This window comes from Musca vetustissima, unplaced genomic scaffold (assembly GCF_032173495.1).
Source record: "Musca vetustissima isolate MV318-11 ecotype Yass unplaced genomic scaffold, APGP_CSIRO_Mvet_v1 utg8758, whole genome shotgun sequence".
In the NCBI taxonomy this organism is placed as follows: Eukaryota; Metazoa; Arthropoda; class Insecta; order Diptera; family Muscidae; genus Musca; species Musca vetustissima.
This window is the reverse complement of record NW_026874609.1, coordinates 28,847-42,372: the sequence shown is the minus strand read 5'-3', so window position 1 is coordinate 42,372 and position 13,526 is coordinate 28,847. Positions and strand designations below refer to the sequence as shown.

The 13,526-nt window shown below is 35.5% G+C and overlaps 3 protein-coding genes across 3 annotated transcripts; 2 read left to right on the top strand and 1 right to left on the bottom strand.

Annotated features, from left to right (window-relative positions):
* The first annotated feature begins 1,209 nt into the window (after positions 1-1,209).
* On the top strand, positions 1,210-5,372 carry LOC133334869 (cuticle protein-like). The gene is made up of 3 exons (XM_061543187.1): positions 1,210-1,223; positions 1,348-1,941; positions 4,788-5,372. Exons 1-3 carry the CDS (start codon positions 1,212-1,214, stop codon positions 5,361-5,363), a joined length of 1,182 nt encoding a protein of 393 aa, XP_061399171.1. The 5' UTR covers positions 1,210-1,211; the 3' UTR covers positions 5,364-5,372.
* Positions 5,373-8,899: 3,527 nt separating this feature from the next.
* LOC133334858 (larval cuticle protein A2B-like) lies at positions 8,900-9,614 on the top strand. The gene is made up of 2 exons (XM_061543175.1): positions 8,900-8,911; positions 9,042-9,614. The coding sequence occupies exons 1-2, from the start codon at positions 8,900-8,902 to the stop codon at positions 9,612-9,614; spliced, it is 585 nt and encodes a 194-aa protein (XP_061399159.1).
* Positions 9,615-11,799: 2,185 nt separating this feature from the next.
* LOC133334848 (larval cuticle protein A2B-like) lies at positions 11,800-12,501 on the bottom strand. Its single transcript, XM_061543165.1, has 2 exons — positions 12,490-12,501; positions 11,800-12,372 (listed from the first exon to the last, which is right to left on the bottom strand). The coding sequence occupies exons 1-2, from the start codon at positions 12,499-12,501 to the stop codon at positions 11,800-11,802; spliced, it is 585 nt and encodes a 194-aa protein (XP_061399149.1).
* Positions 12,502-13,526: the final 1,025 nt, after the last annotated feature.

The following is a 13,526-nucleotide window of genomic DNA, read 5'->3' as shown; positions in this document are numbered from 1 at the left end:
TTAATTGAAATCGGATGAGATTTATATATAGCTCCCATATATATTTTGGTCAAAGTTTATGTAAATGGTGCACCGAATAGCCTATGTTTATTCCATTTACACGAAATCGTAATCGTGATGTGTATTAAAGGTGCAATAATCGGTGTAGATTTAGATATTTTCCCATATATATTTGCGTCTGATTTTATGAAAATGGTGTACCAAGCAGCCTACGTCTGTTCCATATACTGGAGGTAAAATTATGGTCAGCGCACTGTACTGCAGCATACAAAAGGGTATATGTCACGGTTGCTAAATTAGGCCCTGATTTACATATAGATCCACATACATTATTTTGTTCGATTTTATGGAAAATGTACACAAAAGAATCCGATTAACATGTAATCTTTCATAGATTTCAGAATGGTATGTGTATGGGTTTTTTAATTGGTTCAAATATCTATGTGGATCATACATTTAGTTTCGATCCATTTCAATGGTCCTCTAAGTATATTCTATCTACAGGATATTTTATATATTAGCATCTCTTGTATGTATTCATAGTGGTGAAGCGTATAATATAGTTGGCCTCGTCCGACTTTTGAATTTCCTTACTGTATTTTTTTTGTAATTTGGTTAGAGTCGGTGTCTTCGGAACCATATAAATTCTTTATATTTGAGAAAAATAAATTGTTTGACTCAAGTTTTCAAACCACAGGTTTCAATCGGAGCTTGACAAAATTTTCAATACATTACGATTATGTATTCAAAATCATGTTAGATGTTTGCTTTCACTAATAAGAAAACCGTATATCAAGGCGACATATTAATATTTCAAGTATTTTCCAATATATAGCGGTGGTCACCATTACCCTAAGTTCCTCTATAAACCCTATGTATTTAGTGTCCTTAGAATATCTGCACATAACTAATTTTAAGACCCCAAGTAGAGCCGCATATTGCAATTTCATTCCTTCACCAATAACATAATTTCTACAATTCATGTAGAATTTGAAAAATATGTGTACGTATGTATACATGTGTACACATTTGCCAAAATTGATTAATTATATTTCAAAAATGTTGTTGTCTAATTAAAAAATATACTCTGTTCTGCTTTGATTTCATTTTTGTATAAAATGTCGAGCAGTATTTCATAATGGTATCATTCACTGTATAACTCTTTAAAGAACATCAACAGTGTTCACACAGATTAAATTAAAAACAACAATATGGCCTTTAAGGTAAGTGAACGGTTATGACTATTGCTCCAGCAAACTGACCGTTCGTTGTTTGTTAAATATTTAACCCACATTGACAACATTACACGATAATCTGTTAATATTCAATTGTTTTTGGGTTTTCCAGTTTGTTTTCGCCCTTGCTTTTGTCGCTGTTGCCAGTGCTGGTTATGCTCCCGTCGCATATCACACTGCTCCCGTAGCTATAGCTCAGAAGGTTGCTGTGAAATCTGAAGAATTCGATCCTCATCCCCAGTACAAATTCAGCTATGGCGTTGATGACAAAGTTACCGGTGACTCGAAGAGCCAACATGAAGAACGTGATGGTGATGTTGTTCGTGGTGAATACTCCTTGATCGATGCTGATGGTTACAAACGTACTGTCCACTATACAGCCGATGATGTTAATGGTTTCAATGCTGTTGTTGAACGTGATCCTTTGGGACATGCTGTGGTGAAGACTGTTGCTCCCGTTGCCCATTATGCTGCCCCAGCTACTGTTGTTAAACATGTTGCTCCAGTTGCTCATTATGCTGCTCCAGCTACTATTGTTAAGCATGTTGCTCCTGTGGCTCATTATGCAGCTCCAGTTGCCCACTATGCTGCCCCCGCCGTAGTAAAGACCGTTGCTCCTGTTGCCCACTACGCTGCTCCTGCTGTAGTTAAGACTGTTGCGCCAGTTGCCCACTATGCTGCCCCCACCCATTATACATCTTATGAAGCTCCCACCTATGGATATCACCATTAGAAGCCATTGTTGTTAAATATTGTTACTGAAAAAATTATTATTTATTTTTGAAAGAGTGTAAAATAAAATCACTAAAATTTAAATACACGTAGTTGTAGTATATCCGCATTTAGAGATGCAGATTTTGATTTAAAAGGGCAAAAAAGCCTTTTGTATAAAAAGAAAATATCGTCATAAGTCAATTTTGTCACTTTTGTGGAGTGGCTGTAATTTTGTATTTTGGCATCTCATTGTATAACAAATCTCTCTGCAAAAAAGTATCAATACTAAAGCAATTGTCCTTATAAAACTTCAGCTATTAAGTTTTTTGGGCGAGTTTTGGGTAATATTGTTGTTTGCGTACCAAATCTTCCTATCATAAATATTAATATTGGACCATATAACGAGATTGGTCCAGGTTCGAAAATTAGTCATAGTCATAGCCCCCATACAATTATGCCTCTAAATTATTGTTCCAATTTCTGTATTTTGAGGAGTGGGAAAGGTATGGAATTGTTTGTAAATGCCTTGTTAACCTCAAAGTGAGGCACCAGCGAAATTATCATGCAGTTTATGTAGTTGGTCAGCTAAGTACTTCGCTTTGTTACAAGAGACATTTGGGTATGAAAAGGTTTTTTTTGTATAGAAGCTATGTCGATCTACACTGTAAGCCCCACAGCCAGAGACCAATCGTCACGCAAGTTCTGGTCATAGAAGATCCCTATAATTTTTGGTTACGATCAGTTAATATTTAGGCGATTAAATGAACCATAAATGTATATTTGTCTTTTTTTCTAGTAGCTCTAGAAGCAACAATAATGACCCGAACTCCAACAAACTTTACGCGGGGAAGGGGATTTGGCAAGCATGACGAAGATCGGTCAATTTTTAAGTGGGTCAAATGAAACCAGGCTTTTGTGTGAAAAATTACAACATTTGCATTATGCGAAGGATATAGAATGAAGAAGTAACGGTTATGGTCTAAGGGATGGAGCTAAAAATGTTTTTCTTATATTGTAGTCGCTTTAGGGCGAGGAGGCTGGACCAACTGGCTGTAATGATCGGTCAATATTTAGCACGTCAAATGTACAACCAACCATGTTAAACAATCTCCGATCCGCAAAAAGTTTAAGTTCTCATGTAAATGGCTGGCTGGATTTTTTCTACAATATTTTGTTTTAATTGGGTAGCATATCTTCCTTACTACAAATTGGCCATATCATCCATAATCAGGTCTAGTGCTAATACAATAGCATCTTCATCTCACGTTTCGGCCATGTCGTATTTACCGATATTTATATTTGTTCCTATTGAATGTGCTTGTACGTGAAATATAGTTGTTCGGTCAGAAGTAGTCCCTTAAATAAGAAAGATTTATTTGGATATAAACTATTTAAACGTAAACTTCAAGCACGTCCTTCTAGACTTCTTAGCTAGAGCAACATTTCTGGTCGACCGGAAATCTGATAAAATTATATATAGTCTAAAATTATATAAAGTCCAATAAGGAAAAACCAATCGCAAAAATGTTGGTTTGGGAGGTATATTGAAATCTGTGTTAATTCAAATTTAACGTTTCCAAAATTTCAAAGGGGTTTGCCCTTTGGCCAAATAATGAAGCTGTGCCAAGTTTCATATCGTTCGAATAATAAAGGCAACCCGAACTATATTTAGAACAAGAAAAAAAGTGCTAGACGGTTCAGCCTATAAATATACACCCTCTACCTATGGTTTGCGGAGGTCTTCGGAATTACACACAGGTTTTTTATTCGCTTTATATACGATATTATATTATAAGAGGTTTCGGATTCAATGTTGATAAAATCGGTGTTGATCAAATAAAATTTACAAGTTTATGAAATATTGACGCTTTATTGGTAAGATGCCAGAAGAGAGCCAATAGGTCACATCTTCGGACTTGATCTAGGCTTGATAAAGATAATAGCTTGTACAAACTTTCGTTCAAATCGGATAGTCCGTTCGCTTAATATTATAAAAAGGTTTCTTGCAACATTTTGTGGTGTGAGTACGAAAAGCAGTTTGGGAGAAATATTACAATGTCAAATGTTTGTTTAAAATCGGTTACTGCCTTCGAGAGTTATCGTTTGTACCAGCCGGACAGACATTAGTAAATATACTACAAATTGTCTGAAACGAATTTGATCCAAATAAACATGGGTCTAAAACCAATGTTTCGATAAAGTTCATGTTTGTCGTATCAAAGTGTATATACCTTCATCAGCCATAGAGGTTATAAAAATACATGGATACATGCCTGTCGATGTATTTTTGTAAACGTAGTAGAGTTCACCTTTATTATTCGAATGAGTCAGATATGCATAAATCGACTCAAATTGTAAGTCTATGTTTATCCTCAATAGAAACAATTGGATTTAATTAATTTATTACTATTGGATTTAATTATTTACTACATCTGTAGTAACGTTTGTATGTGTTTGCCAACATATATTCATTCATGCGATATTGTGTATAGGCATTCATATTTGCAGAAATTTATTAATTTCATTTTAAAAATTTTATTGTCTAATTAAAAAAAAAACGAAAATTGATTCAGTTCCGCTTTGATATAATTTTTGGTATAAAATGTCGTTCAACATTTCATAATGGTATCATTCACTGTTTAGCTCTTTAAGAACATCAACAGTATTCACACAGATTAAATAAAAAACAACAACAACATGGTCTTTAAGGTAAGTGAACGGTTACGACTATTGCTCCAGCAAACTGACCGCTAGTTGTTTGTCATGTCATATCATTTATGACACATTGACAACATTACAAGCTAATCTGTTAATATAAAATTTTATTATTGTTTTCAGTTTGTTTTCGCCCTTGCTTTTGTCGCTGTTGCCAGCGCTGGTTATGCTCCAGTCGCATATCACACAGCTCCCGTGGCTGTTGCCCAGAAGGTTGTTGTGAAATCTGAAGAATTCGATCCTCATCCCCAGTACAAATTCAGCTATGGTGTTGATGACAAAGTTACCGGTGACTCGAAGAGCCAAAATGAAGAACGTGATGGTGATGTTGTCCGTGGTGAATACTCCTTGATCGATGCTGATGGTTACAAACGTACTGTCCACTATACAGCCGATGATGTTAATGGTTTCAATGCTGTTGTTCAACGTGAACCATTGGGTCATGCTGTAGTGAAGACTGTTGCTCCCGTTGCCCATTATGCTGCCCCAGCTACTTTTGTTAAACATGTTGCTCCTGTGGCTCATTATACTGCCCCAGCTGCTGTTGTTAAGCATGTTGCTCCTGTGGCTCATTATGCTGCTCCAGTTGCTCACTATGCCGCCCCCGCTGTAGTTAAGACCGTTGCTCCAGTTGCTCATTATGCTGCCCCAGCCCATTATGCATCCTATGAAACTCCCAGTTATGGATATCATCATTAAGCGCCATTGTTGTTAAATTCTGTGATTGAATAATTTTTATTTATGTTGGTATGTGAATGAAGCCAGAGTAAAATAAATACACTAACTTAAATATAGATATTTGTTTCAAAAAATTGGGAATGCATGTCCTACGCTAGTACAGAAAGGCAGAGTTTCAATTTAATTTAAAAAAAAACTATGGGAAATATAGCCAATTTATAGTGAAAGTGTCAAATTGAGACTAAAATGAAGTTATTGCGTATATTTTGAACAGTGCGGCATACCGAATAACGTGTATCATGTCGGCTTTAAATTGTACGCAAACGACTCTAAATCTGCCCGAATGAAATGAAATTTAGAATAGGTTGCAGAAAGGCATGTGCATGTTTAAATTTAGATGTATCACCCATAAATATTTTCGTCCGATTTTATGCAAATAGTGCACCAAACGCCGTATGCTGAATCGATTTATACGAAATTTTACATAGCTTATTGAATTGAGTTTAGAATGACGTGTTCTAAGTTTTGTTGAGTTCTGCTCGCATTTATTTCTGTAATATTGCCAAAGACACCATACATGCACCTACAATTCAAGTATTTCGAGAAATCTTAATCCAAATATTTTCAAAAGTCTTTGAAATGGAGAATACGGCTTTTTAGGGTATTTGTGCAGCCCCAAAAGTTTGTAACGCCGCGATATATTGGTCCTAGACCCACCTTTAAGTATACCGCTCGTCTTATCTCGACTAGCTGAGTCGATCTAGACATGTATATTCGTCCGTCCGTCCGTCTGTCCATTATAATTTGTAAACACGATACAGACCACAGTTATGGACCAATCTTCACGAAATTTTGCATGTAGGATGGGTTCAGGCCAATAAAGATCCCTATTGTTTTGTCGGTTTTTCTGGTCGCTCCAGAGGCCGCAATAATGACCCGAACATCGTTAAATTTTACATGGAGAAGGGGATCGGGCCAAAGAATAAGCATGCCTGTTTTGATAAAGATCGGTCAATGTTTAGCGGGTCAAATGAACCCTGACTTTTGTGTGAAAAATTACAAATTTTGGATTCTATAGCCTATATATTTACCCCTAAAGGATATAGACCCGAGAAGTTGATATTATATCCATTGGTGTGGTTGACCTTTTAATTAATGCCAATTATATTGTTGTATGTGCCCGGATGTGGGAGTTACAGCTAAATATTTACAGATGTCTCCGTATTCGTATATTATTAAGTAACCCATTATCACTCTAGAGAGCGGAACTATAGCGCTGATCGCTTTGAAATGTTCCATGGGGTTCCAGTTATGGTCAAGGACAACGGCTATAATTTTCAGATAATAATTTTGGAATGAAGTGGACCGACCGAAAACTGTTTACCTCTAATCGGGCAAGAGGGTGCAAATATTACGAAATATTGCCCAGACTCGGAATAAACATCCGCAGAAAATTTGAGTTCCGTGGTAGTTGTGTAGGGTATCGTATGGTCGGCCCCGTCCGACTGTACTGTTCCGCTCACTGGTTTTATTTTATTACACAGATTAAAAATAGATCAGATGAAATAAGATTCATTTAGCACTTTTCGAACACATAAGTACACATTTTCAAGACTACCTCCATACCATCACCACCACTAAATTTAGTACCAGTTACTTCCAAAACCCCTTTGGTACGTCTTTCTAACTCTCCGACAGTGACTCACATTCTAAATTTTGCGTTTCCAGCTCTCTCCGTTACCCAAATCCAAATTTGGTGCATTTTCTATTCCATTTACTATTCGTCCACATAAGTTTGATTTTCCATAATTGTCTCCATAACTCAATACTACACTTTAACAATAATCTAAATTCCAAATCTCTGGATTCAACCAAATCCAAATTGTTCGAAATTCAGTACCATTTAGTACTTTTCATACTCATAAGTAAGAATTTCTAAAACTACATCATTCCTACACTCTAACAGTAATCTTAATTCGACCAAAGTTCAAATTGTACCTTATTTAGTACTTTTCGTACTCATAAGTACAAATTTCCAAATGTGCCTCAATCCTGCTTTCAAATAGTAATTGTAAGTTCAAATTTAAGAATTTTAGCTCTGCCTGTTCTCCAAATTGTACCAGATTTGGTACCAATCTGTACTTTTCCCACACTCCCACTAAGTGACAACTTTCAGGATTTGACTTCTAACCGTTCACTCAAGTCCAAATTGTACCAAATTTTGTGTTTTTCGTACCCATGAGTACGATTTTCCAAAAATACCTCAGTCATGCACTCCAGTATTAGCCTTAAGAGTACTTTTAAGGATTCCAGCTCTATCCGTTCACCTACATCCAAATTGTATCAAATTTAGTACCATTTATTACTTTTCGTAGACGTTAGTAAGAGTTTTTAAAACTTCTCAATTTCACAATCCAAAACTATTTTTAATGCCATATTTCAAGATCCCAGCCCTATCTATTCACATAGATCCAAATTGTACCATGTTTAGTACTTTTCGTACTTATGATTTCGAATTTCCACTAATTTTATTTTCAAATATAAGATTTCCATTTCTATCCTTTTACTCAAAACTACTATCTGTTCACCTAAATCCAACTTGCACCAAATTTAGAACCATTTAGTACTTTTCGCACACATAAGTACGATTTTTTAATGCCACCTGTATAATGTACTCCAATAGTAGTCCCAATACCTATTTTCAGCTTACCATCCCTATATATTCAACTAAATGCAAATAGTACCAAATTTAGTACCATTTTGTACTTTTTATACAGATAAGTACGAATTTCTTAAACCTGTATTCTATATAAAATTTTACGATTCTAGCTATATATGTCGTTTCGTCAGTCACTCACTTAACACTAAGCTCTTTTATATATTAAGATTATAAAAAAGTAAATAAATAAATAAAAATAAAATAAATAAATTTGTTGCATAGTGTTATCAATATAGATCCCCGTTTTTGTATTGTCCCATATAACGGTAGCCCCCCTATTAGGCGTTTTCATAAATTTTATATATTTTGAATGTCATCGTCTTGAATTTTATTTGAATAATAATGGCTTGTTACATGCAGATGTTCGTAGTGTAAGTAATAAAAATTAAAAAAAGTTTGCAGTCTCCACATTCACATAATGCGTTAGGAATTATTCATGCCTTGTATCCGAAATAAGGATCATATGAACAAATACATATAGAAATCTTTTGGGGTACAACTATACAACATTTTTGCAATTTTCATTATTACACAAAACCATGAATTCATACCATTCATATATTTTTATTATACATGTACATACATGTTTGAATGTGTTTGACAACAAACATTCATTCATGCGATATTCTGTATAGACATTCATATTTGCAGAAATTTATTAATTACATTTCAAAAATGTTATTGTCTAATTAAAAAACGAAAAATTGATTCAGTTCCGCTTTGATATAATTTTTGGTATAAAAAGTCGTTCAACATTTCATAATGGTATCATTCGCTGTTTAGCTCTTTAAAGAACATCAACAGTATTCACACAGATTAAATAATAATCAACAACAACATGGTCTTTAAGGTAAGTGTATGTGAACTGTTAAGGCAGTCACTCTAGAGTGCTGACCGCTCGTTGTTTGTCATGTCATTTAAGGCACATTGACAACATTACAAGCTAATCTGTTAATATTAAATTTTATTTTCGTTTTCAGTTTGTTTTCGCCCTTGCTTTTGTCGCTGTTGCCAGTGCTGGTTATGCTCCTGTCGCATATCACACTGCTCCCGTTGCTGTTGCCCAAAAAGTTGTTGTGAAATCGGAAGAATTCGATCCTCATCCCCAGTACAAATTCAGCTATGGTGTTGATGACAAAGTTACCGGTGACTCGAAGAGCCAAAATGAAGAACGTGATGGTGATGTTGTCCGTGGTGAATACTCCTTGATCGATGCTGATGGTTACAAACGTACTGTCCATTATACAGCCGATGATGTTAATGGTTTCAATGCTGTTGTTGAACGTGAACCTTTGGGACATGCTGTCGTGAAGACTGTTGCTCCCGTTGCTCACTATGCTGCTCCAGCTGCTGTAGTTAAACATGTTGCCCCAGTTGCTCATTATGCTGCTCCAGTTGCTCACTACTCTGCCCCCGCTGTAGTTAAGACTGTAGCTCCAGTTACCCACTACTCTGCTCCTGCTGTAGTTAAGACTGTAGCTCCAGTTGCCCACTATGCTGCCCCCACCCATTATGCATCATATGAAGCTCCCACCTATGGATATCATCATTAAGCGCCATTGTTGTTAAATTCTGTGATTGAATAGTTTATTATTTATGTTTGTATATGAATGAAGCAAGTGTAAAATAAAGACACTAAAATTAAAATATAGATATGTTTTTAAAAATTCGGCAGGGAATGCCTTCGGTGAGTACAGTAAGGCAAAGGTCAAATTTTATTAAAAAAAACTATGGGAAATTTAGACGATTTATAGTAAAAGTGTCAAATTTATAACTCTTAATTTAGTCATTCCGGTCTTTGTGTTGAAATCACGACAGAGCTCGTATTATTTAAGATAGAGATTTGAAATATTGCACATACTACGCATTTGCTATCCGAGAGGGCTGTAATTTTGCAATTATCAAAAACATTTTAGCAGAAATGTTTTCGATATAGTTATTTTGACATTATTAGCCACATTTTCACATCGAATTAGCTGTAATTTGGCATTCCATATTTGTAGTGTATAAAAAAATGTCTTCTCAGGAAAAGCCCATATATGGTTATGTTTTAACACAACGATCCTGCATAATTTTCGGTACGTCGAAATTTCTAGCCCATATTCCCAGCCTGTCTCTCAGATTATAAAAAAACTTTCAAGCTAGCGACATGTAATTACATTGCCCCCACATATAGGCCCCGAGTTTTTTCTTAAAATTTTGAATGTACTCCAAATGTTGGAGAATATAAAAAGATCGGCCAAGTTTACTTGTGCCGGACATCACTCCTTGTTACACTATACAATAAAATCGTACTTATAGTCTGGAGCTGGATAATTCCTTATGGGAAATAAAAACTCTAGGCAAGTATTTGAGAAATCAGAAGAACAAATTCGATTTAGATCATTTTATTGAGTTTTGCCGTAATGATTACTTTACTGATAACTTTTTAAAAAACTTCATATTGTAGGTCATTATTGAAATTGATGAAAATTATTGAATTGAATTATTTGATTACTTGATATTATTCAATTTTAGAATGTACTAAATTAGTTCTTAAATATAATCAAACAAGTGAAAAAAGCGTTAAGTTCGGCCTCTACCATAGATATACTAACATATACTTGCAACGAAAATATAGAGAACATACCCAAGCGCGGACCTATACCGATAACTCTACAAACTGATTTATGTAAACCATTATGTACACAAAATATAAATTTCAGCAATGTTAATGGGGATTACAAAGTGTAGAAATTAGCGAATATTTGAGGTTATCATTATATGTGGACTATGCTAACTACAAAATGCCAGATTACTGCTCAAGAACCCAAAAATACAGAAAATGGGTGGGTACCCTAATATGGGGGCTACCCGAAAAAAATGGGTAGCCCCCATATAATCAAAAGATTTTCAGGAAATTTGGTGGACCATTTACCTAAAATCGGGCGAAACTATATATGGGAGCTATATCTCAATCTGAACCGATTTTCACGAAACTTAGCACACGTCATTCTACACTTAATTCAGTACCCTATGCCAAAAGTCGTGTAAATTAATTGATTTTAGGGACGATGGTGCTAAATTTACCTAAAATCGGACGAAAATATATATGACTTGTTACAAATGTCATTCAAACATGAAATCGGACGAAACTATATATGGGAGCCATATCTAAATCTAGACCGATTTTCACGAAACTTGGCAGACATCATTCTAGGCTCAATTCATTACGTTATACCAACTTTCGTGCAAATCGACAGATATATAGGGTCTTTGGTGCACCATATACCTTAAATCGGATGAAAATATATATGGGAGCTATATCTAAATCTGAACCGATATTCCAATTTCAATAGGGTTCGTCCTTGGGCCAAACAAATGAGCTGTGCCAAATTTCATCCAAATCGGATTATAAATGCGACCTATACTTTGTTTACAATTTAACACCAACAGACGGACGAACATGCATAAATCGACTCAGAAAGTAATTCTATGCATATTCTCAAAAGGAACTATGGGTCTATCTCGTTTCCTTTTGCCTGTTACAAACATATGCACAAAGACATAATACCCTGTACCACAGTGTGGTGAAGGGTATAAGTATAAAAACATGGAGGGCACTAAAAATCTCTGGTCTAATCCAAATCTATTACGAAATTAATATTATTTAAATATAATAGTTTTATTTCACACTTTTTTATCAAAACATAAACAAGAAAGAACTATTAAATAACAGTATTTAACAACAAATGACGCTTAATGATGATATCCATAGGTGGGAGCTTCATAAGATGCATAATGGGTGGGGGCGGCATAGTGGGCAACTGGAGCAACAGTCTTAACGACAGTTGGAGCAGCATAGTGGGCAACTGGAGCTACAGTCTTAACTACAGCGGGGGCAGCATAGTGAGCAACTGGAGCAGCATAATGAGCAACAGGGGCAACATGTTTAACTACAGTAGCTGGAGCAGCATAGTGAGCAACGGGAGCAACAGTCTTTACAACAGCATGACCCAAAGGTTCACGTTCAACAACAGCATTGAAACCATTCACATCATCGGCTGTATAGTGGACAGTACGTTTGTATCCATCAGCATCGATCAAGGAGTATTCACCACGGACAACATCACCATCACGTTCTTCATTTTGGCTCTTCGAGTCACCGGTAACTTTGTCATCAACACCATAGCTGAATTTGTACTGGGGATGAGGATCGAATTCTTCAGATTTCACAACAACCTTCTGGGCTACAGCCACGGGAGCTGTGTGATATGTGACGGGAGCGTAACCAGCACTGGCGACAGCGAACAAGGCAAGGGCGAAAACAAACTGAAAACAAAAATAAAGTTTTATATTAACAGATTAGCTTGTAATGTTGTCAATGTGGGTTAAATGACATGACATGACAAACAACGGTCAACACGCTATCCGTTCACTTACGCTTACCTTAAAGGCCATGTTGTTGTTTTTTTTAATCTGTGTGAATACAGTTTATGTTCTTTAAAGAGCTAAGTAGTGAATGATACAATTTTGAAATGTTGAACGACTTTTTATACCAAAAATTATATCAAATGAAACAATATGATTTCTTAATTAGACAACAACATTTCTGAAATATAATTAATGAATTTTTGCAAAAATGTGTGTATGTCCATAAAGAATAAAATGGGGGTACATTTTTTCATATGTATAACATACCAATTCATCAAAGGCAAAAATTCTTTGTGTTTTGTGGTGGTGTTGAAATTAACATTTGGTGTGGTGGCAGAAGTTCAGAGGATATTGTCTTCATTTTAAAATTTGTTTATACGTAACACAACTATATTGTAAATTGGAGTGGCACCAAGAGTTTGTAGCGTGGTTTTAGACCCACCGTTTAGTATACCGATCGCCATATCTCGACTAGCTGAGTCAATGTTGACATGTGTGCTCGTCCGTCTGTCTGTCAATTAAAATTTGTAAAAGCGATACAGGCCAGTTAGGGACCAATCATCCTGACCCACGTAGGAGGGGTCCTGGCCAAATAAGACCACTATTGTTTTTGGTATTGATCTCATAATATTTAGGGGATGAAATGGGAATTATTTATGAAGCGACTTCAAACAATCCACACAAATGACATTCGGCAATATGTGCAAAATTCCATGGTAATTAGGCAGATTTATGAAAAAATCCGAATAGATTTGAACAAAACCTAACACGTGGAGTATTTTGTGGACCATTTATATAAAATCAGTAAAAATATAAATAAATGATATAAGTATGAATGGATTTAATTTAAACTTATTACACTCCATCTCGAAATAATTGTCGGAAGCCCAATAAATTTAGCCATGTTCTGTCTGCCTAGGAATCACAGTATATTTAAGAGGTTTTGGCAATATTTCCATCTGTAAGAGTTGTAGTTCAGAATACCGGGTGCTTGGACGCTTACATACATCTGCGATAAAATTATCGTAATAGATCCAAATTTTGAAATAGCC

What these genes read in the sequence shown, in the direction of transcription:
- LOC133334869 (XM_061543187.1), top strand. An exon ending in CCCATTATACATCTTATGAA is followed by an intron (nt 1,942 to 4,787) that starts GCTCCCACCTAT and finishes TATTGTTTTCAG; the next exon opens with TTTGTTTTCGCCCTTGCTTT.